The sequence below is a fragment of the Trachypithecus francoisi genome, unplaced genomic scaffold (assembly GCF_009764315.1).
Source record: "Trachypithecus francoisi isolate TF-2019V2 unplaced genomic scaffold, Tfra_2.0 Lachesis_group0, whole genome shotgun sequence".
Classification (NCBI taxonomy): Eukaryota; Metazoa; Chordata; class Mammalia; order Primates; family Cercopithecidae; genus Trachypithecus; species Trachypithecus francoisi.
The window spans coordinates 31,952,478-31,976,856 of record NW_022681453.1 but is presented as its reverse complement, the minus strand read 5'-3'; the positions used below and the strand labels follow the sequence as shown (position 1 = coordinate 31,976,856).

General features: G+C 38.6%; 1 protein-coding gene across 1 annotated transcript in view; it reads right to left on the bottom strand.

Annotated features, from left to right (window-relative positions):
* Window positions 1-1,313: 1,313 nt before the first annotated feature.
* SYNPR (synaptoporin) overlaps window positions 1,314-24,379 on the bottom strand; it is a 337,496-nt gene continuing 314,430 nt past the window's right edge. Inside the window, exons 5-6 of the mRNA XM_033210320.1 lie at window positions 8,966-9,157; window positions 1,314-3,024 (exon numbers count right to left, since the gene is read on the bottom strand). Of these exons, the coding sequence (XP_033066211.1) occupies window positions 2,767-3,024; window positions 8,966-9,157 (450 nt within the window). The 3' untranslated portion in view covers window positions 1,314-2,766. The remainder of the gene's footprint in view (window positions 3,025-8,965; window positions 9,158-24,379) is intronic.

Below are 24,379 nucleotides of genomic sequence, written 5' to 3'. Positions count from 1 at the left end.
CGGGCGTGGTGGTGGGTGCCTGTAGTCCCAGCTGCTTGGGGAGGCTGAGGCAGGAGAATGGCGTGAACCCCGGAGGCGGAGCTTGTGGTGAGCCGAGATCACACCATTGTACTCCAGCCTGGGCGACAGAGCCAGACTCCGTCTCAAAAAAAAAAAAAAAATCTACTGCTCTTTTCTTGAAACCTGAAGGAATAAATCAGTTTAGCAAAATCCCCATTGGGTTAGAGCAGGTCTTTATTGCGAATCTGCAATGGACCATGGAAGCATGTCTCTATCTCAATCAGGGCAGGTAGTGTTTTCCATTTATCAGTGCTCAGAGTGCTTTGGAACTGCTAAGGCTGGTAAAAATCACTGCTGGTTAGGAGGATTTCTCCACTTTGCCGAGTTCATGATAGCTTGTAAAGCAGAGGACACTTTCTTCTCCTGCACAGTGCTGAAGGAAGCAGTCAAATCCAATCATTGTCCCAGGATATAAGGGGGAATTAGGAGTGGGAGTGGGAGCCGGGAGAACTCATGCCACATCCCCTCCTCCCACTCCCAGCCTACTGCCTCCTAGATGCTAGGAGTTAAGGCCTATTTCCTTATCCTCAGGATGTTTTTCTCACTTGTCCTCCTCTAATCCTCTCTCTATTCTGTAGTCATTGAGATCCTTTCAACATGCTAATCTCATCGTATCCCTCCCCTGCTGAAAGATCCTTCATTGCTTTCCCTTAGCTTCTTTAGGATAAAGACAGAATTCCTGATTAGGCCTTCAGACAGGTTTCACCCATGTCCCCATCAGCAGTCACACTTCCCGAAAAGCCTCTTGTTCATTAAACTCTGGCAACCCTACATATCCTTCCTGTCTCCTACCATCAGAGAGCTTTGCCGGGCTGTTCTCTGCCTGGGACATGCGTCTCTCCCACCTTGTCCTTGCTTAACCATGTCTAGTCTTCAGGTATGAAGCTTCTTGACTTCTCCCTAACTAGTTCAAACCTCTCTGATAGATGTTCCTGTGGAATCCTGTGCTTCTCTTTGTTGCACTCAGCATAATTGGGGTGTGATTATTTTAATGCCAGTCTCTCCTAATAGAGTGTAAGCTTCTTAACATACAGCCTGTTTTTGCTTTTTATTACTGCATTCCCAGCGGCATGCACAGTGACAGGTGCATAGGAAGTCCTAGAATGGTGGAATGAATGAACGAACCTCACTGGGCTCATGAAACAAGGACAGGGTGACAGATTGGAGGCACTGTGCATTTAACCCTTGTTCGTTCTGTCGTTGTTAAAGCCAACCAGGTTCTACTGTTGTAATTGTCGATTGTCCAGCCAGCATTGTATGCAATAACTTTATTAACGTCAAATAGATATCACAATACGGTTTTATCCAACGGGATTCAGAAACTGGTTACAGATATCATCTAAGACACAAGGCTGTTTTGTGCTAAAATGCTTCCAACATCACCAATCACACGACGAGGTTATACATCGATAACAACTTTTATCTGGAAATACAGATGCTCAGCTTGCCCTCTCTATTGGGTCCTGGTGTTTCAACTGAGTTAAAACGAGGAAGTGAAGATTGGCATTTTCTTGATAATGAATACATTCTGGAGAATATTTCATGAGAACCCTCTTTGGGATGCAGAGTGGCATATAGAAGTCATTTTTAATTTATGGGCTACACTCAAATCAGAATTAGTAAGTTTAGCTGTGACTTGAGAATTTTTAATAATTACATTGAGGAACATATTAGCTTTACAAATAAACAGGATTTAAAAGTGTAGCTGGTAGTAGAGGTTCTACAGAATATTCTTTATAAATAAATACTTCAGCAAGGCAGTATCTTGACTATGGTATCTATATCTGCATCTCCATTATTCTAAGAAAACAACACTCCATAAACACAAAGAGTTATTGGGCCATATTATTTATGGTCCACAAGATAAGAGCCACAAAAACACCATAGAAGGTTACAAGAATGCAAATATTTAGCTAAGTAAATAGAATAAATGTTGGGCAGTTATCACATGTAACACTAAATGTCTACCAATAGGGGAAAAGAAAAACTCAAATCTTAATTACAATGCATTCAGAACTTGGGTAAAGCCAGAGAGACAAATTTGCAAAGTATACAAGGTAGTGAATATATTCCTATAAATATCCACTTGACAAATTCATGGTGCAAACCAGAAAATTTTCATAAACACAGTTCAAATGTTCATTTTGTGAGAAAATGCTTATTCATGCACTTAAATCACGTGAGCATTGATTTATCACATAAAAAAACAGAATAATTTTCTGAAACAAATAACTTAGAGACTCATTGTCCTATCAGACCTAAAACTAAAAAAAAAAAAAGACATGCATGTTGTGATACACCAAATTGTCTTCTAGAAATTATTATAACATCTTTTGCATGAAAATGCATAAGAAAACTCAGTGCTATTTGATTTACTTTATGCATATTACATACTAGAGACTTTAAGCTACAAAATACTTCTACTACTTTAACACACATACAAAATGACCATGAAAGTATCTGTATATATAACAAGGTACTCTCCAATTAGCAATCTATGATGAATAATATATCTCCTCATGTCATCTCATCTCTAAGTATCATTTATCACAACCCAGGACTTTCTGCCCTAATGAAGACTAGAGATCTCTGATTTACATTCAATACTCTCTGCATTAATAATTGATTGAAACTCTTAAAAAATTCTTCTGCCACTGAAACGGAAGGTGGTGAGGTGATCTCCAGAAGAATGCAAACGCTACTCTGTTAAATCTGATTGGTAAAGGAAGTGGGGCCAGTAGGCTGTTGGCCAAACTCATCTGAGGATGGCCCCAAACTCGCCTGCTGACTGTACCCACTGCTTGACCCATAGCTGTCTTGGTTGTAACCACCTTGATTATAGCTGCTGGAGTGCTTCTCCATCGGATCTGAAAGATATCTCTGTCCCGAAGAATGCCAGCCGGTCTCCTTGAAAACAAACCATATGTTTCCAGCCCAGAGAATAAAGTTCAAGAATCCAAAGACCTGAAGGAGAATCAAAGCCAATGAATTGATAGACTAGACAAAAACCCAAGAAAAATTTCAATTTTGGAAAATCCTTCACAATACGAAAGATCACTTTTCACTTTAATGTTGAGTCCTCTTCCAAGTTTTCCATTTGGAACTGGTATTTCATTTAGAATATTTGACCTTTATTAGATGCACTACATGTCAGGCACTACATAAAGGGCTTTATGTGTATCAATTCCCTTGGTCTAAGAATCAGTCTAAGAAAAAGTTGCTATTGTCATACCCATATTAAAGATGTGGAAATCTTGTCTAAGGGCATGTGGCTTGCTGAATAGTAGATCTGGGATCCAAACCCTGTTCTGTCTTCACAACTGGAACCCTTACTTAAGGCATCATTTATTCTCCAAATAAAGTGCCCTTCATGGTGTGTAAGATATTTCCAGATGGCACAGGGCTGCGAATTTTCACTTTAATAATGGTGCATTCATTTATAAGGCGTTCTTCTCTTTATGGTTAGAGATACGGCTTTTGCTTTTCCATTAATTGTAATCATATAAAGAAAGAGAGTCAATTAAAAATATAGGATAAGCAATGGTACAGGTGATGTGCAAATAAACATATGCATGATAGCATATTGAGAGGTTGACTGTTTGAATAACTGCACTTTCTGTGCCTCTCACGGGGATAAGTGAATGCTGAAACCAGACTATGAACAAAGTGCAGGTTTCAGAGAAATACAAAATATTTTCGTAAGAACTGGATGTGAAACTTTCCTATGGAAATTCCTCCTACTCTCCAGGAGGGTGTCGGTGAGTCAGAGGACTGCGTGTTGCTTCCCCAGGGCCTACGGTTTGATGGAAGCAGTACTGTTTGCTGTTGCATGAGGCCCAAACAGAAGTCCTCATTCCATGGCTTGTTCTGCAGCCTTTTCCAAGGCTGGTTGATTGACTTGGGAATTAACCACAGGCAGTCTGTTTTAATAACCCCCCTAATGGAGACAGGTAACAGTAGTATAATGCAAAGCTGTGATAACATTAAAGTATATTTAGTCACCACCCCTTAGCACGATGCTGACCAGTCAAAATGGACTTGGGCAGTGGCCACCGTCCTGGAGTAGGGTGCTGGAAGTCCTTTGCTGGGTCAAAATTTATCCCTTGGTTTCTGGACAGTGAGATGATCCATAGTGGCTTGTGAGTAGTGGTGGCAGAGGGGGCACTGGTGTAGTCAAGAAGCTGGCCTTGGAGACTTGGAGCTGAGACTATCAAAATATTTCAATATTTTAGCAGCACATGAATGGAATCTTAGTCTTAGAGTAATCTCTATAGGCTTTGAAATCAAAGTGCCGTGGGGACTGTATTTTCTTGCCCTGCTACCTGGGACAAGGCATTTAGTCTGTAGACTTCATTTTTGTTTTTGTTTTGTTTCTTGTATGGAATGGAGACAAGAATTCCTTTCTTGGAAGATAGTTGGGAGGATTAAAGCGGGTATGTGTAAAGTAGCTGGACAGTGCTGGACACATTAGCAAATACTTACTAAAGGTAAACTATGTTCTGAATCATTTTCTAAAATATTTCCGTGAATTGTATTTTGTAGACTTTTTCTTTTTCTTTGCTGCAGTATAAATTGAACTGAGGCATAAACAATGAGATCATGTTCTTGAGACAATAGCCAAAATCAAGTATCTAGGCCCCCAACTGATCTAATTAAAGACTGGTTTATCCAGACCTCCCTCCTTCTTCCTTCTCTCCTCTTGCATCCTCTTTCCTTCCTTTTTACACTAATTGAGAACCTATTTTGTGCCATGCTCTAGGCTACCTGCTGAGGGAGATACAAAACATAAATAAGGTGTAATAGTTGCTCGAACAAAATAAATCAGTTAACTACTGACAAAACTCTAATTTGCATACAGGACCATTTTACCATGTGTATGGTAACCAGAATATTTTCCATTAAATGGGGGATCTTGATTAAATTGCACCTTTGTAAGTATATGTCAATATATGAGCATAAAAAAATTATCGAAGAGCCTGGGAAACATAGCAAGACCTTGTCTCTTAAAAAAAAAAAAAAAATTTAGCTGGGCATGGCAGCACATGCCTGTAGTCCCAGGTACTCAGAAGGGGTACTTGGAAGGCTGAGGCAGCAGTATCCGTTGAGCCCAAGAGTTCCAGGCTATAGTGAGCTACGATTGCACCACTGCACCTCCCGCCTGGGTGACAGAGCAAAACTTTGTCTCAAAAAAAAAAAAAAAAAAAAAAAGAAAAAAGGAAAGGAAAGGAAAGGAAAAAAGAAAAGGAGAAGAGAGGAGAAGACAGGAGAGAGGAGAGGACAGGAGGGGAGGGGAGGGGAGGAAAAGAGAGGGGAGGGGAGGGGAGGGGAGGGAAGAACAGGAAAAATTATCAAGGGATCTTTTCAGGCATGGCTCTGTCCAGGGATGTAATTTTAGCTATTTCCTATCTATTGATCTCTCTCTTTTCCCTGTTACTATTAGGTTTTAAGAAAAGGGATGCTGAAGAAAAACTTAGACATCAAGGAAATGCTACTTAAAAGAAAGAAGGTGAACAAGGCATTTCAATGGGCATATTTAAGGAGTACTCATTTTTCAGTCCAGCATCACAGATCTCTTGGCTGGCACATTTTAGGGGCACTCGGGCCTTTGAACTCCTTTTTGCCATTTTGTTGCAACTGAAATTGGGGTAAGAATTTGATTCAAGCTCAGACTTGGGGACGACAGAAAGAGAGATTGAAAGACACTCTACGTAACATGCAAAAAATGGGAAGACAAGATCTAGATTGTCTAAAGAGATGTACTAAGATTTTTAGGAGTGAAGCTGGAGAAGCAGAAGTGGAAATTATGGCTAAAATATTTGTGCCCAGTGAAACTTTGAAAGAAATTGAGAGACTAAAACCTATTTCTTCCTCCCCTCTTTAGGCTCTAACACTGTATGACATTTAAGAATGATCGTATTTTAGTAGCCGTTTTCAGTTGACACGTATTGAGCATTTGCCATAAGCTGGGCATGATGCTAAGTATTTTTTTTAATAGATTATCTCACTGAATTCTTTCAACAGTATTGAGGTCTGTTGTACAGTTATCCCCATTTTACAGATGATAAAACTAAGGATTAGAGAGTTTACCTCAGCTTCCAATATTTGTAGTATCTGGATATCTTACCTACATTTTAGTGTTACTGTAAAATTTAGGTGCCAAAGTGCTTTGAAGATAGTAAATTTGTTATCAAGGTAGAGAATATCATTATTATTTCCTTATTCATTTACTTGTAGAAGGTCATTTATTGTGGTACGTGTCTGGCTCCTACTCCAAAACCTGTGTTTGCCCAGCAAAGTGTGTTCTCTGAGTCATGTTTCTACTACAACATTCACCAAACCCTCTATTCATAACTGATGAGACTGAGGTGGACATCTGGCCTAAGGTGGGCTAAAAAGATACTCTCTACCAGAAATTTGCAATTGGACCTGAGTGATTTTTGCTCAGTCCAAGCTGTTTCTTTAAAAAATACATAGAAACTGTAGAGTGGCTATCTTCTGCTGTGTGGATGAAAAAAAAGAAAAAGAAATGAAATTTCATCTGAAAAGAGAGAATAATGTAACAAACATGCAGAAAGGGACAGGGACACAGAAAGAAAGAGAGATGGGAGATGGAGGATGAGAATTGTCCAGCTTCCTGACAGTCTTCCAGTTCTTGGCTTCTAGGTTCTGCCCCGGGAAGACACACTTTTAATGTCTTTCCAACTATTTTCAGTTTTTGCATAAGCTAGCTCAATATGATTTGAAGCCAAACAATTTGTAATAAAAATATTGTGTTTTGGTTGATTAATGTCCTTTCCCCTGCTTTTGGTAATAGAAATCTGATTTTCTTTGCAGAGCCAAGCTTCAGTCAAATGGCTTGAGTTCTCTCCTGGTACTTTGCATTTTGAGCAGAGCAATGCAAGGTTAGGTAAAACTTTCCACTAATGGCAACTCTAAGCAACAATTATTTGGTACTGAACATCTAGAACTCTCATTCTGCTCTAGATTCTGCTCTTTCTAGAACCTGTTTCTTCAGGTTTCATCAAGTTGTATGAGCTACTTAATATCCTTCCAAAAACTTGTTTCCTGTTGTAGCTAGAGTCAGCTTTGATTATTCTGATGCATACAAACATTGGTACCAGAAGTGGACTGCAAAAACAGATTTTAGGGATATAAGGATTGGTTTGCCTTAGCCAGTTTGAATTGAGTTTTCTGTCACTAGGAGCTGGAAGACTGTTAACTGATATGGATACATCACTACAACACCACTGGACCTGTCCTTTCACACACATCACATTATTTGCTTTCAATTCATTCTTTATTTTGGTTTTAGGAGACACATCACATTGTTTTTCGTTCATAATTTCTATCTTTTAGTCCAAAAATTATCAGATATATCAGAAGTGGAATTAGAAGAAACATGCAGAATGTCATAATTTATTGGGAGTTAATTATTAAACTGACAAACATATCAAGCAATTTTATCTTTGTCCTGTTAGATTTTGAGATCAGTGTTGTAATAGCTTTCATTAAATACTGTCTATAAACAAACTACAAAAGTATAAGTAAATATGGTAATGTATACTTCAAAGTATTCATTTACAACTGTGGTCAGCAATGAATAAAAATGATTGTGAGACCCTAATGCAGAGTTTATTTTCATGGTTACTATCTCACCAAAGCAGAAATCACAGTCCAGTCAGAGTAGCAACCCTTTTTTCTCTTCCTAAGTGCCTTCCCAGATTGAATTTCAGAAAGCTGTAGAAACACAGGTTAATCTTGAAGCAAAGATAATTATTTCTAGGGTGTGCTAAAGAATGTTCTTTCAGCAAACACTGCTGAGCCTTCTATTCTTCGATAACTGCTGCTTTTTGCTGCCGTTATAGCTTATGTATTTCTCAGATACAGCTTCTTTCTTTGGAAGAATACAAGTTCTTACACTTATAAATTAAAAATCCAATTTAGTGTCCCTGCTGTCAGATTTTCTTTTTTCTTGTGAGAGCCATACTCTTGATGAAAACATTTGACTTTGTTCAACTAATACAGTGCAGCTTTTCTAAAGTTATAAAGTAACTAAACCAGAAGCATGGAGAAAATTCAAAAATTACCATAGCTATTAGGAGTACTTTTTTACATTATGAATTTCTTTTTTTACCCTACTAGGTCTGTGTATTTTTCTCTAATCAGTTGGGTATATTCTAACTACATGTGGCTTGAACAGTGTTTTCTCCCCAGGAACTTGTATGCGCTCAACTATTCCTTTTAACTTTTGTCTGGCTTCAACCTTAAAGTTCAGATTTTTTTTTTTTTTTTTTTTGAGACTGAGTCTCACTCTGTTACCCAAGCTTGGATGCAGTGGCCTGAACTTGGCTCACTGCAACCTCCACCTCCTACATTCAAGCGATTCTCATGCCTCAGCCTTCCAAGTAGCTGGGACTACAGGCATGAGTCACCATGCCTGGCTAGTTTTTTTTTTTTTTTTTTTTTTTTGTATTTTTAGTAGAGATGGAGTTTCACCATGTTGGCCAGGCTGGTCTTGAACTCCTGACCTCAGGGGATCCTCCCACCTTGGCCTCCTAAAGTGTTGGGATTATAGGCATGAGCCACAACGTCCGGGTAGTGTTCAGATTTTATATTTGCTTCTGGCTTAGAGTTTCAACTGAACTGTCACCTAAGCAGCAGCTGCCAATGCCTGCTGGGTTCTTATTAAGAACTCCTTAATTGGCAACATTACAAATGATGGATTCTGACAATAAAACACCTGAGGGCCAAGTGATCATCCTGCACCTGAGGTAAACTATCTCACCTTTTGACTGGCCTAGTTTTGTAGGCAACAATTTTCAAGATGACTTCTGAGATGTTTTTCTTATTATTTTGACTGGCACACAAAGATATGAACAGTAAAGCACAGATGAAAAATACTTACCACAGAAGTGTTTAAGCTTGACATAACAGGGCTGTGGACAGCCATGCATTTGTTGGATGGCTGTTTGCAAGCTGACATTAGTAGCAATACTTCCTTGGGATCTGTTGCAACTTTGACGTCAGACAGTCCTTTTGCCCAAGCTGATGAACCCACCAACCACAAGAACGAAAAGACTACAGTGACAATGAAGTCCTACAGAAACAAACCAGAATAGAAAACGGTAAAAGAAAATGTGAGTTCTAGAAACAAGTTGATTTCTTTATATAACTATTTGGTTTGCTTTTTGGAAAAATTTAAGATCCCATAGCACTGGAACCAGCGAAAACATTTTGAAAAACAAATAAAAGAAAGCTTTATGATATTATATTTATCTTTCTATAAAATAAATAGTCATATTTATTAAATGCTTACTATATCCCAGGAATGATGCTAAGGACTTTATAACCCACACCTAACATCCCTGTAAGGAATGGTACATCATCCTATTTGCAGATGTCAAACTAACATAGAGAGCAGTTGAATAGCTTGTCTGAGACTTCACAGATAATTCGTGATGGCATCAGGATTCAAACCTAGGCAACCTGAATACTGAGTCCAAGTTCTTAACCACCAAGCTGTCCTGATTCCAAACATGTAGACAGATCTGCTAATTGTTTAAGACTCTTGGATGGCGATGTTCACTCATTCATTCATTCATTTGTTCACTTAACAAACCAATGTGTTATCTATATGTTATTGGTTAACAATGTGTTAACCAATGTGGAGCTATGTTAAGTGGAAGACAGTAAGAGCTGTAATGTTTTTGAGTGCCTGCTATGGGTGAGAGGTTTTGTATAAAATTATTCTTACAATAATCATGTTAGACAGTATTTTTATGCCCATTTTAAAGAGGAGAAAGCTGAGGCTGGGCGTGGTGGCTCACGCCTGTAATCCCAGCACTTTGGGGAGCCGAGGCGGGCAGATCACGAGGTCAGGAGATTGAGACCATCCTGGCTAACACGGTGAAACCCCATCTCTACTAAAAATACAAAAAATGAGCCGGGTGTTGTGGCAGGTACCTGTAGTCCCAACAACTCGGAAGGCTGAGGCAGGAGAATGCAGTGAACCTGGGAGGCAGAGCTTGCAGTGAGCCAAGATCGTGCCACTACACCCCAGCCTGGGCGACACTGCGAGATACCGTCTCAAAAAAAAAAAAAAAAAAAAAAAATAGAGGAGAAAGTTGAAACTCACAGATACACAGATATAAGGTAACACATAGAAAGTGGCAGAGACAGAATTCAAATTTAGGTGTGTCTGGGCCTGAAAATGATCTGCTGTTTGCAGGGGAAAGAAGCTTTTATCCCTATCAAACAAACTTTCCAGGATTTAATGGGATGAGTGTTTTAGAGACCATCTCCAAAATTCTGATGATGGGGGCTACCTCTCACATCCTCTCTCATGACGCTGATGACGGGGGCTACTTCTCTCATCCTCCCTCATGACTCGGATCGGGTGGCAGGTGGGAGAGACTGTCTAAGATTGAGACCATTAGAACATAGTAGAAAAAATTTTCAGATTGACTATTTATATGTTTGACTATAGTAAAAATGTTGCATACTGCTTACCTAAAATGATAAAAATACCGACCAGGAAAGAAAACAAGTAAATCTGATACACCAACAGAAACAGGCTGCTCTTTTGCTCTTAATAATAATCTCCTCAAGTAGAAAATTTGGCATGCATTTGTTTCCTGCCCGAAGGCATAGTGCATCTGACTTGCTCTGTATCTTGCTCTCATGGTGTGGCCGAATTATTTTTCATCATGATCCCATGATCTACACTGAGGGAACTTTCACACTCTAAAGATGCTGTTGTGCCAGACATTTGTTAGGTGTGATTTTTGTGGAGAATGTTCTCGAGGGTCTCACTACTAAGAGTGGCTGAATCTTCTGCAAGTCACTCCATCCAGTGGCTGTTGTGAATTAACTCACCAGTTCACCTTTTTTCATGCTGGCTCTAGAAAATTAAAGGCCAATGTGTGACCCATTCATAGGGTTTTGATGGCATGGGTATTTTAACCCGATTCCTTATTTTGTTTTATATTCCCTTTCTTCTTTTTACTTTTCATTTTTATTCAATTACACCTTGGTTTTTAAATGTCCTTATGAGCCTTTCTGAGATTAGGTAGAGGTATAAACAAGCAAACAAATACAATATCTATAGCTGTTTCAACAGTAATGCAAACATTTGGAATAAAGAAACTCAAGTGTTGGGTCTGAATTTGAAATTCTATACCTGGGGTATAGAATAGGGTATAGAATCCCCTGGGGTATAGAAAAGGGGGTCATCTTTGGTGACAGAAAATTTAGCATTTCAGAACCAGGTAAACCTGTCTCCATCTCTTTCTAATAGTGGCAAATAAATAACCAGATTGACTGTGTCAAATCATGACTTTCTGTTCATGTTCAATCCGGTACCTTCATTCATTCATGCTTTTTTTCAAATAGTAATTTTTGAGTAATGTGTGAGTATTGAGAAAGGTCTTACAGAGGATAAAAAAATGTAAAATATGGGCTCTGTTCTCTTGATATTACATATTTGTTAGGGCCCACAGTCACCTTAAAGCATTACCTATAGTATGATGGTTTTCATTATTTATATTCATCATAATTAGAAATAGACTTGTAGAAAGGCCCATAGAATGGGGAAATACTTAAAAAAGAGTAGTCATGTGAATACCTATCAATTGGAAATTGGAGAAAACTATGTTAGATTTATTTGTTCAAATAATAATATTCATACGTAACATTTATTGAGTGCTTATTATGTCAAGTATTATTCCAAGTTTACATGTTTTGACTCATTTAATCCTGACAACTGCACCATGAAATAGACACCAATCCTGACCCCATTTACAGTTGAGGAAATGGAGACACCAAGGGGTATAGCCTATGCTCCCAGGGTATAAACCTGTATAGCATGTGAATGTTCTGGATGCTGCAAGCAATTGTAACATGATGATGATAAGTATTTGTGTATCTAAACACATCTACACATAGAAAAGGTACAGTAAAAATATAGTATAAAGGATAAAAAATAGTACACTTGGATAGGGCACTTACCATGAATGGAGCTTTGCAGCACTGGAAGTTGAATGTGAAGGCTTAGGACAGACATTACTGTGCACTACTGTAGACTTTATAAATTCTGTATGATTTGACTACACTAAATTAATGTTTAAAATAGAGTGATTATGCTACCATAACATTACGATGGCTATGATGTTACCAGGGGATAGGACTTTTTCAGCTTCATTATAATCTAATGGGACCACCATCACATATTGTTGGTGATCCATTGTTGACCAAAACATCCGTAATGGGGTACATAACTGTACTGGCATGACCTAAGCACAAGGCTTGCAGTTAAATCGAATATGGGATAGCTTTCTCATTTGTGTTATTTAATGCCATGTAATGGTCTGCCTTAAACTGTCTTCAGTAGTATCAGAAGTAAATAGCTCACACTTGAGAAGTGAATTCCTTCTGATGGTTCAGAATCCAGTTGTTTACAAATATGATCCCTGTCTGTCTAACAGAGATAGTGTGGATACGGAAGATACATTTTAACATTTGCTGCTAGGTTATCATGCATACATTAAGCCTTTGAAGACCTTTTCTGCTCGCTTTTCTTGTGTTATTTATTCCCATAGAGTGAAGAGGCTGCCCTTCAAAATGTTCTTCAGTGTTTCCAAAAGGCACTTGCTTATACTTGTGTTCTATGTAGTCCCCATAAAACCCCAAAAATAGTCAGAGGAGGCATCACTGGCCTTATATTACAGATGAAGAAACTGCAACTAAGAGTATTAAGTGATTTATTTGCCCATAGTTTATTACATGGTTCATAAATGTACTCTGAGCTATTCATCTCATTCGGTACCTAAACAACTTTGACATGAAACCTGGATGTGTTTCTGTAGTATATTTTAAGTATCTGTTCAGTGAACCAAGAAACAGCTTCCTCAATTAAGGAAGCAGACTGGTTTAATGTTGGCTGGGTGGTTTGTTTCCATTTAGTTTGTTGCCCTCACTTCTCATAAGTTGCTGTAAGCAAACATATTTTTTGCTAAACGAAATTAATAGTATGAATCTGGGTGTCTGGGATCACCCTGGGGTATAGAAAAGGGGGTCATCTTTGGTGACAGAAAATTTAGCATTTCAGAACCAGGTAAACCTGTCTCCATCTCTTTCTAATAGTGGCACAAGCAACTCCACTAGATATTGATAAAAAATAAACAAATATTCAATTTCTACCTATTAGTAAATATTACCAATATTTTAATCCAATGACTTTATTGTCTGTTTTGGTTACTTGATGGCTTTGTTATTTATTTCTGTTGCTGACACTTTTATACTGAGAGGCTATACTGGAAAGTGGACAGTCCAGAGAGTCACTCTCATCTGCACTGTAAATGGATCACTTTGCTAATTCAGCCTCCAATAATTTTAGAATGACACTATAGATCAGGAAACACAGAAAGCAAATAGCAAGATGGCTGCTCAGCTGGGGGCAGAGCTTTGGACTTGTCTTGGAAGGGAGCTAAAAAATGGCTAGCTAAATAGAACAAGTTTCTGTTCCATCCACTTATGGGATTGTTTCATTATTTCATTTGAAGTATTAATAATAACGACATCTGACTTCCAGAGAGCACCTACAGTTTTCAACGAAGATCGTATGACCTTCACAACAACTGTGTGAGGGAGAAGATCGTTATATCCATTTTACAGATGAGGAAACTAGATTCAGTGATGTGTCCAAGTTGTCACAAGTAATTGAGATTTGAATTCAGGACATTGGGTTCCCTGTTTAGTGAGTGTTTTTTCATTATGCCCAGGTTTTCTGAAGTTGGGGTTGCCTATCCTGGTGGGAACGAGCAATAGACAATATTGCTACATCCCTACATAGGGAGAAAGGCATTCTCCTTCCCAATTTCCTTTCAGTCTGACTAGTAAAGTCTCAGTTGGGTGCTACGCTGTTTTCAATGCTTAGTTAACAAGTGCTAATCTTTTAATTCTTTTCGTCAAAGAAAACTGGCTCTAGGCTCACCTCCTTCAAGTAAGCAATGGTATACCTATGTAGCCAGAATACAGCACTGTTCATTTTCTGTTGATGTATGTTTGTCTTCTAACTATGTCAAATAATGCTGGATTTCTATATTCAATAGTGGTCCAGGGTCTTATTCAAAAACACATTGATTTAAATTTTAAAAATGACTTAAAGAATAATAATTGTGGCCCTGGTGGTAAGAGCAGGGAATGAGAACGCCTGAAGAAATCTAATGCAAGCCACAAATAGGAGCTGCATATGTAATTTTAAGCTTTAAAGTAGCCACATTTAAACAAAGCAAAGAGAGAAATTGATGCAATTAATTATATTAATATATTACATGTTAATACAACAAACCCCAATACGTCAAATTATTATTTCATATAATCAATCTAAAATTATTAGTATACTATTTTACTTTTTTGATACTAAGTCTTTGAAATGTGATGTGTATTTTACACTTACAGTACATCTTAACTCATAATAACCACATTTCAGTGCTTAATAACCACGTTACTAGTGCCATCCTATTGGAAAGCATAGTTCTAATCCACAATTAACAAATGGAAGCATATTTATATCCATGATCAAGTGACAGTGACGCCCTTTTTCCTGTTTGGACGATGCCACACTTTCTTTTGGTAGTTTGGTCTGAGATGGTCCAAAGCTAAGTCATCCCACAGCTTAGCTTTGACAAGGCCAGCATGCCTCCCACATTCCTCTTGGCCTGTAGAGTCCCATAGTTGGGTTTATATGAATACCCAATTCATTGCCTCAGTGCTCTGGTCTGAAAGCAAATCAGTGTGACCAAAGGGAGGCTTGGGCCCTCTGTGTTGGCAGCCCAAAGAAGGAGGTGGGTGGCCCACAGGGGCAATTCTGCCAAGCATGAGCTGCATTTTGTGTTAGGTGTAGGGGGAAAGGCTGGCTTGACAACTCTGTTAACAAGACATGGCAGGCTGGTGGCTGGTAGATGATGAAATTACGTGGATGAGAGGGGGAGTAGCAGAACAGGGAAGAGGAAAGGGTAGATGGGGAGACAGGAGGAGGATAGGGAAAAGAAAGTGGAGGGGGAAGGGGGAGAGTTAGGGGAAGGAGAAGGGGAGGAGGGGGAAGGAAGTAAAGAAAGGGAAGAAAAGGAGGGGGAAGGAATTGGGGATGAGGAGAGTGAGGAGAGGGGAGCACAAAGAAGGGAGAAGGAGGAGAAAAAAGAGGAGGGGGAGGCAGCGACAGTGTCTGAGAGTAGGAGGAGAGCTCCCTCTCTCCTCCAAAGGAGGAGAAAGAAAAGAGAGGAATAGAAGATTCAGAGGTCCCACCACCATCAAGCACTTATCACACACTAGGTACAGTGCAAAATGCTTTATATGCACCATTTATTTTACAACAACTCTATGAAGCAGGTATTACTACTGTTTGTATTTTATGAGTAAGAACACAAACTCAGTTTCTGGAGGTAAATGGAATGAGTTTAGACCAGATTTGGAGTTTTTGGTCCCAGAAGACTAGTCCCTCTTCTTCCTGACATTGAGTGTGCTTAGACAAATCCCACTAATCCCCTACACTTTGTAATCTTTAATGACAAATCCACTGGCAAAGTGGCTTAAACCTGCTGGGTGAGCTCTAGATTCCACTCAATGCCAGGCCTGCTCAGGCCTGGTGTTTTAAATAAGCAAAAGGAATTCTCCTGGGGTAAGAGTGGTCAAGCCATCAAGTTTGCTTATCTTTACTAGAGAGGAGAAATTGAAGTCAGAAAGTCTCTGATCATATGCAAATGGCCAGCTCCAAGGAGCCTGGCATATGAGTTAGGGCTTTTCCATTTTGGATGAGAACTTCCCACCCTGTTTGTCTTTTTGATAGTTATCTCCAGTCTAATAAGCCAAGGACTCTGGGTAGCAGCCACTTCATTTGCGAAACTCTTACTTGGAAAAGTGCCTCTGAATTACCTCTGGTTCACACCCTACCTCAGTTTTTCTTACGGACATCCAAGAGCTGGAGGCTCCACATTTATCCCTTACTGGGGGTCTCTGTGCTTTCTCCAAGCATGGTTTTCTCTGAGCTCAGGTAGAGCTCTCTGCAGGAAGAGGCCCACAGAAGTGGTAAGGGACTGAAAACCAGGCTGCCTATATTTTCAGTGTTGTAGCTGGAATAAATTTCAATTAATATCATTGTTATATTTTTAACTGGGGAGGTAGCAGTTTCTAAAGAGATGATTTTGTGACATCTTCAAGAGATGATCATGATGATAATGATGATAGCAATAATGGTGGTGTTAGTAATGGTGATGATGATGAGAGTTGCCAACACTTAGAGAACACTTATTGAAGTTTTACATACATTTGCTTCTTTAATTTCCCAACAATCCTTTCGGGGTAGGTACTATTGTAATCCCATTTTATAGTTGGGATACATTACTTAAACCTAGTTTGAAAGGTGCACAGCCAGGATTTCAACCGAGGGAATTTCGCTCCACAATCTATGTTCTGAATCTTATAAAAACACAGTTGCTTTTAGAAGGCCATGATTGTTTAGGTTCATAACAAAAATTAAGCAGGGATACAAACATGGCTATCATTTATCTGTTACTGTGTATCATACACTGTGCATTCCATGCGTTACTTGTTTAATTCTCATAATGACACTTTGAGGTGACTATTATTGACTGTATTTTACCGGTGAGAAAGTCAAGGTTCAGAAAGATTAAGTGATTTGCCAGACATCTCACAGTTACTAAGCTGCTAAACTTTGGTTGCAACATAGGTTTGTCAAGCTCCAAAGTCTGTGTCCCTCACTGGAAGGTGAACCTCGTTGTATTGAATGAAGGTCTACCATATATAAGATATAATGCCTTATCTATTCCACCTCATTTCATCTTCACCACAACCCTGCAAAGTAGCTGTTAGGTTTTCTATTTTACAAATGAAGAAGGAAAGGCTCAGAGAAGTTAAGTAAGTAGAGAGGTTGGGTACCAAACTCAGGTCTGTTTGACTCCAAATCCCATTGATTTTTTCATTTGTCCATTGCTGTTTCTGTCTCTTTTCCCAGTCATCTGTTCACACTTTATTATCTTCCCTGCTATGGGCTGGGTACTGTTCTAAAGATGGAAGAGAGTGGGGAGACCAGCCAAGGGAGATCTGTTCTCCTCCCTCCAGTGGCCTATATCTTTCCAATCTCTACACTGCCTGAGTTGCTTCATGTAAGAACTGTAAGATACACTATTGTCACACTGTCAATTAATCAGGATTTTGCAAAAAGAGAGATGTAGTGGAAGCTGATGTTCTTCTGTTACAAGGCCTGGATAATGATCAATCATCTTGTTTTATGCATGAAGAATCTGGCTGATGCTTGAGAATCAATGTAGGGTTTCATTGCTTTTTCCCCGAAGTTATATTTTATTATGATTGACATACTGCACTTTTTCTTTTCTAGACTGCTCCCAGAGAACTTTATCAATTAATCTGTGGTTGCTCAGCTGTAGAACAGATACTTTCTATTTCTTGTTTTTAACTTTTCTTGTGAAAAGAAGATTTTTAGATCCCCTGCATCTCTCTCTTTATTTCAGTTACAGGCAATTGATTTTATAATCTTGGTGCAAGAGGGAGGTATTCCTGGCTGTTTGGTGAACTCCGAATAGATGCAAAGTCTTTACTAGCTTTCTGCAATAGTGTCATAAATCATATGTTAAAAACACTCCTCAAAACCTGATTCAATTTTCCATTGATCCTGCCTAATCTTTTTATTACAACTAGCACAAATCTTTCAAAGCAAGTTAATAGTAACATTAGCAAATTAATAACTGTTCAAGATAAATTAATAGTATTAGTAGTAGCATTAATATTAACAGCTCTATTGGTTCTATGTTTACTATGGGTCAGGTGCTGTGCTAAGCCCTTTACATTCATTATTCTGCTTGATCTTCATTGAAAATTTTTTATGTTGGTCTTATTATATATAGGTTTTTAGAATAGGAATTATCACATAGTGGTTAAGTCTGCAGTCTTTGAGATCAGGCAGTCCTGAAGTCGAATCTCAATTCTTTCCAAGTAGCCCTAGAACCCAATAAAGCCTCAGTTTTCCAACTGTAAAAAGGGGCAGTAATGAGATACATTTTCATAGTATTTTTGCCAAGGATAAAAGAAGTAATGCAATAAAATGCTTAGCCCAGCTCCTGAAAGTTCACTCTATTAATCAGTCTTGATACAGGAAATTCAGCGACATATTATAGCTAAAAATACAATATAGAAAAGTATATAGGCATTATCCAGTGGGTTTTGATGGCCAAATACATTAGGTGGGTTTACTCATTTATTTAGCAAATCTCTATTGAGAATCTACTAGGTGCCAGGTCTTGGAAATATGGTAGTTAATAGAAACAGACATGGTCCTAGTACTCATTCTGGTGGAAGAGAGAGCTGTTAATCACAAAAGAATGTATAATTGCATATAGTGATAATAGCTTTGTAGGAAAAGGATTTGGTGTTTTGGAAATTTAAAAATCAATACCTGGGGTGTAGTGACCAGTCTAGGGAGACAGAAAGTGACACAGATGTGGTTGCATCTAGGATCTTTTTAGGTTTCGTCCTTGGATAGTTCTCAAAGCAGCTTCAGGACTCACATTGAATAATAAATACAACACAAAATGGCTTATCTGGAAGGCCTACGAATTGGCCTCTAGAGGGAGTATTGGACTCCTCCTTATTACCTGCTTGTTCCTTTCCTAGGAAAAATGCATGTTGATACCGGGTTGGCCAGGACCAAAGACTTCTTGGCTATTTGCTGGAGAGGTAGGTATTAGCGTGAGGAGAAGACTGCTTGTTTCTTGGGAATTTTGGTGGCTCACATGGCTGCTGAGACTATTGTCTCTCTATACTTGTCCACTTGCAACCCTATGCCTCTTAGAAAGACAAGTGATAAACAAGGTGAGTCCTAGGAGTAAAGAGATTGGGGTGGATCCATTCACACAATTAAATGTTTTTAGAAGAGTACTCCTGCCTTTCTGGACCCTAGTACCCTAGCAATTTGCTAGGAAAGTTTAGGAAAGCAACGAGGGTTGTTGAGTGTTTCTAAATGAATTACTATCTCATATAGGAAATAGCATCCTTTCCAAAAAATTGGTTATTGGTTTTGACACATCCATCAGTAAGTGTGGAAATAAATAACAAGCCCAAGATCCTAGACCAGAGGTGAGGCAACTGTTAAAACCAGGCTGAATGTCTTAAAAATAATTGGGAAAAGAATAAATTTGTGTAATTAGTCAAAGGTCAATCTGAAAATTTGGGAATGCTTATTGAATACCATATTAATCTTTCTTGTGTTTATGCATTTTTTTAGCACTTCCAAAATATTTTGGGGGCTGCCATTGAATCAGCTAGATGAAAATGCTAAGATTTAGTTAATTAACAACTAGCCTTATCTACTTGACACAAAACATCTGGGCATTATAAACATAGCTGGAAAACACCAGATGTCAGGCAGCATATAAATGAAACTTCTGGAGGAAGTGTAGCTTACAGGAGACACGTGGAAGACTGGAGTCAGGAGCAACCGGACTTGAACTTCATCTCTCACATATACTCTGGACTACAATGTTTTTTCATCAACTGAACAAAACTACCCCCTCACAATTTGTTCTTTTGTATCTATACAAACCATCTGTGAAGGTAAATTCTAAGACATGTGTGTATTGACAGTCATATATGTATATATGTGATATCACACAAACAGACACAAACTTATTTTTTAAAAAAACAGATAACATAACAACCTTTTTTTTCTCCATACAATGGCAGATAGTAGAAGCATGGATAATTAAAATATTATATAATTCAAACTAATTTTTTTAATTTTTCTAAGTATGTTGAACTTACCCCACCAGTAACCTATATTTGAAAATTGATATGTTCTATGGGAAATTTTTTCAAGCAACTACACTGAGAAATTTTGAGAAAATGACTGTACATGGTTGCAGTTGCACCTATCTGTAGTCCCAGCTACTCAAGAAGCTGAGACAGGAGGATCCCTTGAGGCCTGGAGTTCAAGGCCATGGTGCGCTATGATTGCACCCGTGAATAGGCACTACTCCAAGGTAATCCAACAATTACCTCAAGGACACCTAAATTACCTCAAGGATACCCCATCTCCAAATTAAAAATTAAAACAAAACAATAATCGATCAATCAATCAATTGCTAGCAGGCCTTTCAAGTGCTACCTTCTGAATCAAGTAAGATCCTCTCTGAACTTTGCTTTATGTTTTTTGCAAACACCTTCCCCCAAACCAGAAAAAATTGCACATCTTTCTCCTCCAGAATTACATAATATTAGGGTGGGAAGAAACTGCTGATATAAATTCAGGCTGGCAAATACTTCTTTGAAAACATAATCCTATTATTAACTTACTATTCTACACTACTGGTAATCTCCCAGAAAGGACATGGAAGAGTTGGTATCTGTGGCTGGAAATAATGCAGTGAAGAAGTCAACCTGATGATGGATTTTAAAGTTCTCTGGTCTTCAGTATTCAAATCTGTAACACGGGACAGGGGTCCTTCCCTTATAGGGTCATTGTGAGGATTAAAATTAAATACAAATGTTAAGCATGGAGACTGGAATATTTTAGTCATTGCATTAATGATTGTGATGATGATGGTGAAGACAGTGCAGTTGTCAAGTGACATGGCCTTATTTGGTCATGGCCAGTGATATTTGACCATGAATTCAACTGAAATAATTTTTTTTTTTCTTCAAACTGGATTCTGACATTAATTTGAAAATAGGATCACTCTGTTGAGGTTAAATAATTATGGTCCAAACTTTTCTAACCTAAAGTGTGAAGTTACTGGTTCTTTGTAGGTAGAGCTTCAAACCTATTTGGCAATACTTAGGTATCTAAAGGTATAGGTGGAGTTTGTGCATGTGTGAATATTTCTTTTGGTTGCAATACGTGATTGGAAAAGAACTTGTGTGACAGTGTAAAGACATGCAGAGCCATTTGAAGTTTTGTGTAGGAGAATGAGCCATTAATGTGATCAAGGAATGCTGTGATCGTATTGCTATGTTGCAAAAAGCACTGTAAGGTCCTTGGGCATAGGACTGTCTTAATCACCTGTGTCCCTAGTGCCTAGCCAGATATCTGCTGTTAGTAAATTCATATATATATATATACACACACACATACACACACACACACATTGAATCTACAAGAAGAAAGGGAAGACATTTTACATTTAGTAGAGACGCTTAAAGGAAAAATCATTAGGCCTCAAATATTGGCATGTTTCTTAAATTCCCTCAAGGATACAAGAAACTCATAATAAAGATAATTCAATGACTGGGGATAGGGATGGAAGAAGGTTTTTTAAAAATATGTTTTTATTATTTTTTCTTTGTTTATGGGTTTTCCCTTGTATGCCCTTTTAAGTGACTAAATTTGAAAATTGTGGCATGATTTTAGAATAGGCATATTTTTACTGCATTTGACCTTTGGCAATTATGAAAAATTTTCTGTTTGGGGGAAGGATTGTGACTATATTTCACACTCGCTCCCACCAGCTTTTTTTTTTTTTTTTTGCAAATGAGCAAGTGGCATTTACACAGTTAGGTTCATGAAAAGAGCTGCTATTTTTTAAGCATTCCTTATGCCTTTCTAGAATTGAAGACCCATTATTCTGTCATATATCAACCCATCTGTCAGCCTGCAACAGATGGTTAAAATGAAGAACTTCTCAAATACCAAGGAGGAAATTATCCTGTGCTTTACCATCTACAGCTTAAATTCAGTCTGACTTCAAAATATTCCTTTGCCACTTCCCCACTTACCATGTGAAGTGGAAAGTGAGAAAAAAATATTGCATTTGAATTACAAATTAGAAGCCATTCCTCAAGAAGATGACTAGTGGATTCATAGATGTTTTTATTCTGACAGATGGAAGGAGAAGATAGACCTGGGTTCTAGTCTGTTATGTTACTTCTTAGGCACATAGCCTTTGGCAATAGATTTGACTTCATAGGCTTTTATTTCCCCAGTTGAAATAATAAAGAATTTATACCTTGTCTTAGAGGGCTATTGCAAGAATTAAAAAGTAATAGACAATCTTCTAGGGTGATATCTTGCACAATTAGGCATGGGATAAATGACAGATATCATTATTTTCACCATCAGTTCTCCCCTTTTGTTCTTGTCCACTATTTCCTAAAAATTATTCCAGATAAAAGATTCTGTGTCTCCGGTATGCAAGATTTGAACAGGTGCTTAAAGAAAAAGTGGGAAGTTGTGGATAAAGCTGACGTGTGTGTGTCTGTTTCTCTGCAGTGTGTAGTGTTATACAGTGCAACCCACCAAAATGTTGTGTTGTTGTTTGGTATGTGTGTGTGTGTGGAGGTGGGGAGGGATATACAGAAGGAAACATGTAACTGAAATGCTATTGCCTTCCGGGGGCATGCATGCTTTTTGTAAATCTGAGCGTACCAGGGACTTCTGTCCAATCCCTCCCAAAGAAAGTGATCATATATTTTCTTGGTTTTCATTTCAGTCTGGATGAAAAAATATTTGTAATTTTTACTCTGTCTAGGCATAAATAGTAATTGAATCACAGCTTATGTTGCATGCTTTATTTAGATGATTTGACTTATTTTTGTCAGTTCTGTCATATTTCCAATATATAACTGTTAGAATTTCACATTCACAGTTTTTTTGCAGTGGGAAATTTTGGGAGTGTAGGCTCCCTGCCCCCAGAATTATTCTTTTGTAAATGCTGCTGTGTATGGTGGGAGATAATGGCAGGACACATTTTAAGAAGCAAGATGTGTCCTAGAGAAGGACTCTTCGACTTTATGCACGACAAAACTTCCGGACATCTTGTTGAAATGCAGATTCTAATTCAGTAAGTCTGGAAGAGGGTCTGAGAGTCTGCATTTCTAACAAGCTTCCAAGTGATGCCAATGCTGTCACTGGACATACTTTGAGAAGCAAATCGTAGCCTGTGAGGAAACCTCCTCCATAAAAACTTCCCAGTCTACTCCAGAATCCACTACTATCTGTGGCCCCATTTGCATACATTGCCATTCTGTCTCATTTGCATTTAAGTAGGTCTCATTCTGCCAGTTCAACTTGAAAATAACTCTATTCCTACTTTCCCTCTTTTAACATTTATTGGGTAATTTTTATATACCAGGTATTGTGCTAAATATTACCCATGGACCCAATTTCAACCCAGCTTCTCACTTAACACCCAACGTAAATCCTGAGCCACATGACTGTATCTCCCTAATACACATAGCATCTTCCCCCTTTCCTCATATGTCTATGTTTCCAATCCCAAACCCAGACCATGTTTGGTTTATTGATGGCAGTTCCTCTAAGCCCAGCCAAATCTTGCCAGCTAAAGCTGGTTATGCTGTCGTGTCCCATACCTCTATTATCGAGGCTGCTGCACTTCCTTCCTCCACTACTTCCCAACAAGCTGAACTGATTGCTTTAACTCGTGCGCTCTCGCTTGCCAAAGGAAGGCACATTAACATTTATAATGACTCCAACTACACTTTCTACATCTTCCATAACCATGCTGCCATTTGGGCTGAAAGAGGTTTTCTCACCACACAAGGCTCTTCCATTATCAATGCGTCTCTAATAAAGGCCCTTAAGGCTGCTCTCCTGCCAGTCAAGGCTGGGGTCGTTCATTGTAAAGGACGCCGGGAACTGACTGATCTTACTGCTAAAGGAAATGCCTATGCCAACAGGACAGCAAAAGAAATAGCAAATGCCTCCACACCCACAAATACTCCAGCCCTCACTCCAAAAGACCAGTCTTTTTCTTTCTCCTCAATCACCCCCACCTACTCCTCTTCTGAAATCCTGCTCTACCAGTCTTTTCCAACTCAGGACAAGTAGTTCTTAGGTCATGGAAAATTCATTCTTCCTCACCTTAATCCAGGAGACAAAGATTATTTTACTTATTATCTCTCCTGAATAGGATCTGCAATCAGAACGATTGAGCTTTTCCATTCAGACCACCACTCACACCTATGGGAAAAGGGTAATATAATAGATCATTGGCTTAACAACGGGGAATGCTATTCATGTGATGGAAAATGGGGACGAAAGGCTGTGGTACGTAAAACACTATTCCTTCCTTGGCCTAAAAACTCATTGCCACCTACATTAAAAGCTAATATGCCTGATTACTGTTTTTAGAGAACTTACTTTATTAGGGTAGTTCCAAGCTCAAAGACATGCTAACTGGCACCTTATTAGCTACATAAAAATGCACCCTAGACCCGAAACTTACTGGACTAACTCATTATAAAATTTTCTTTAAAGTGTCCATGCAGTCCCTGG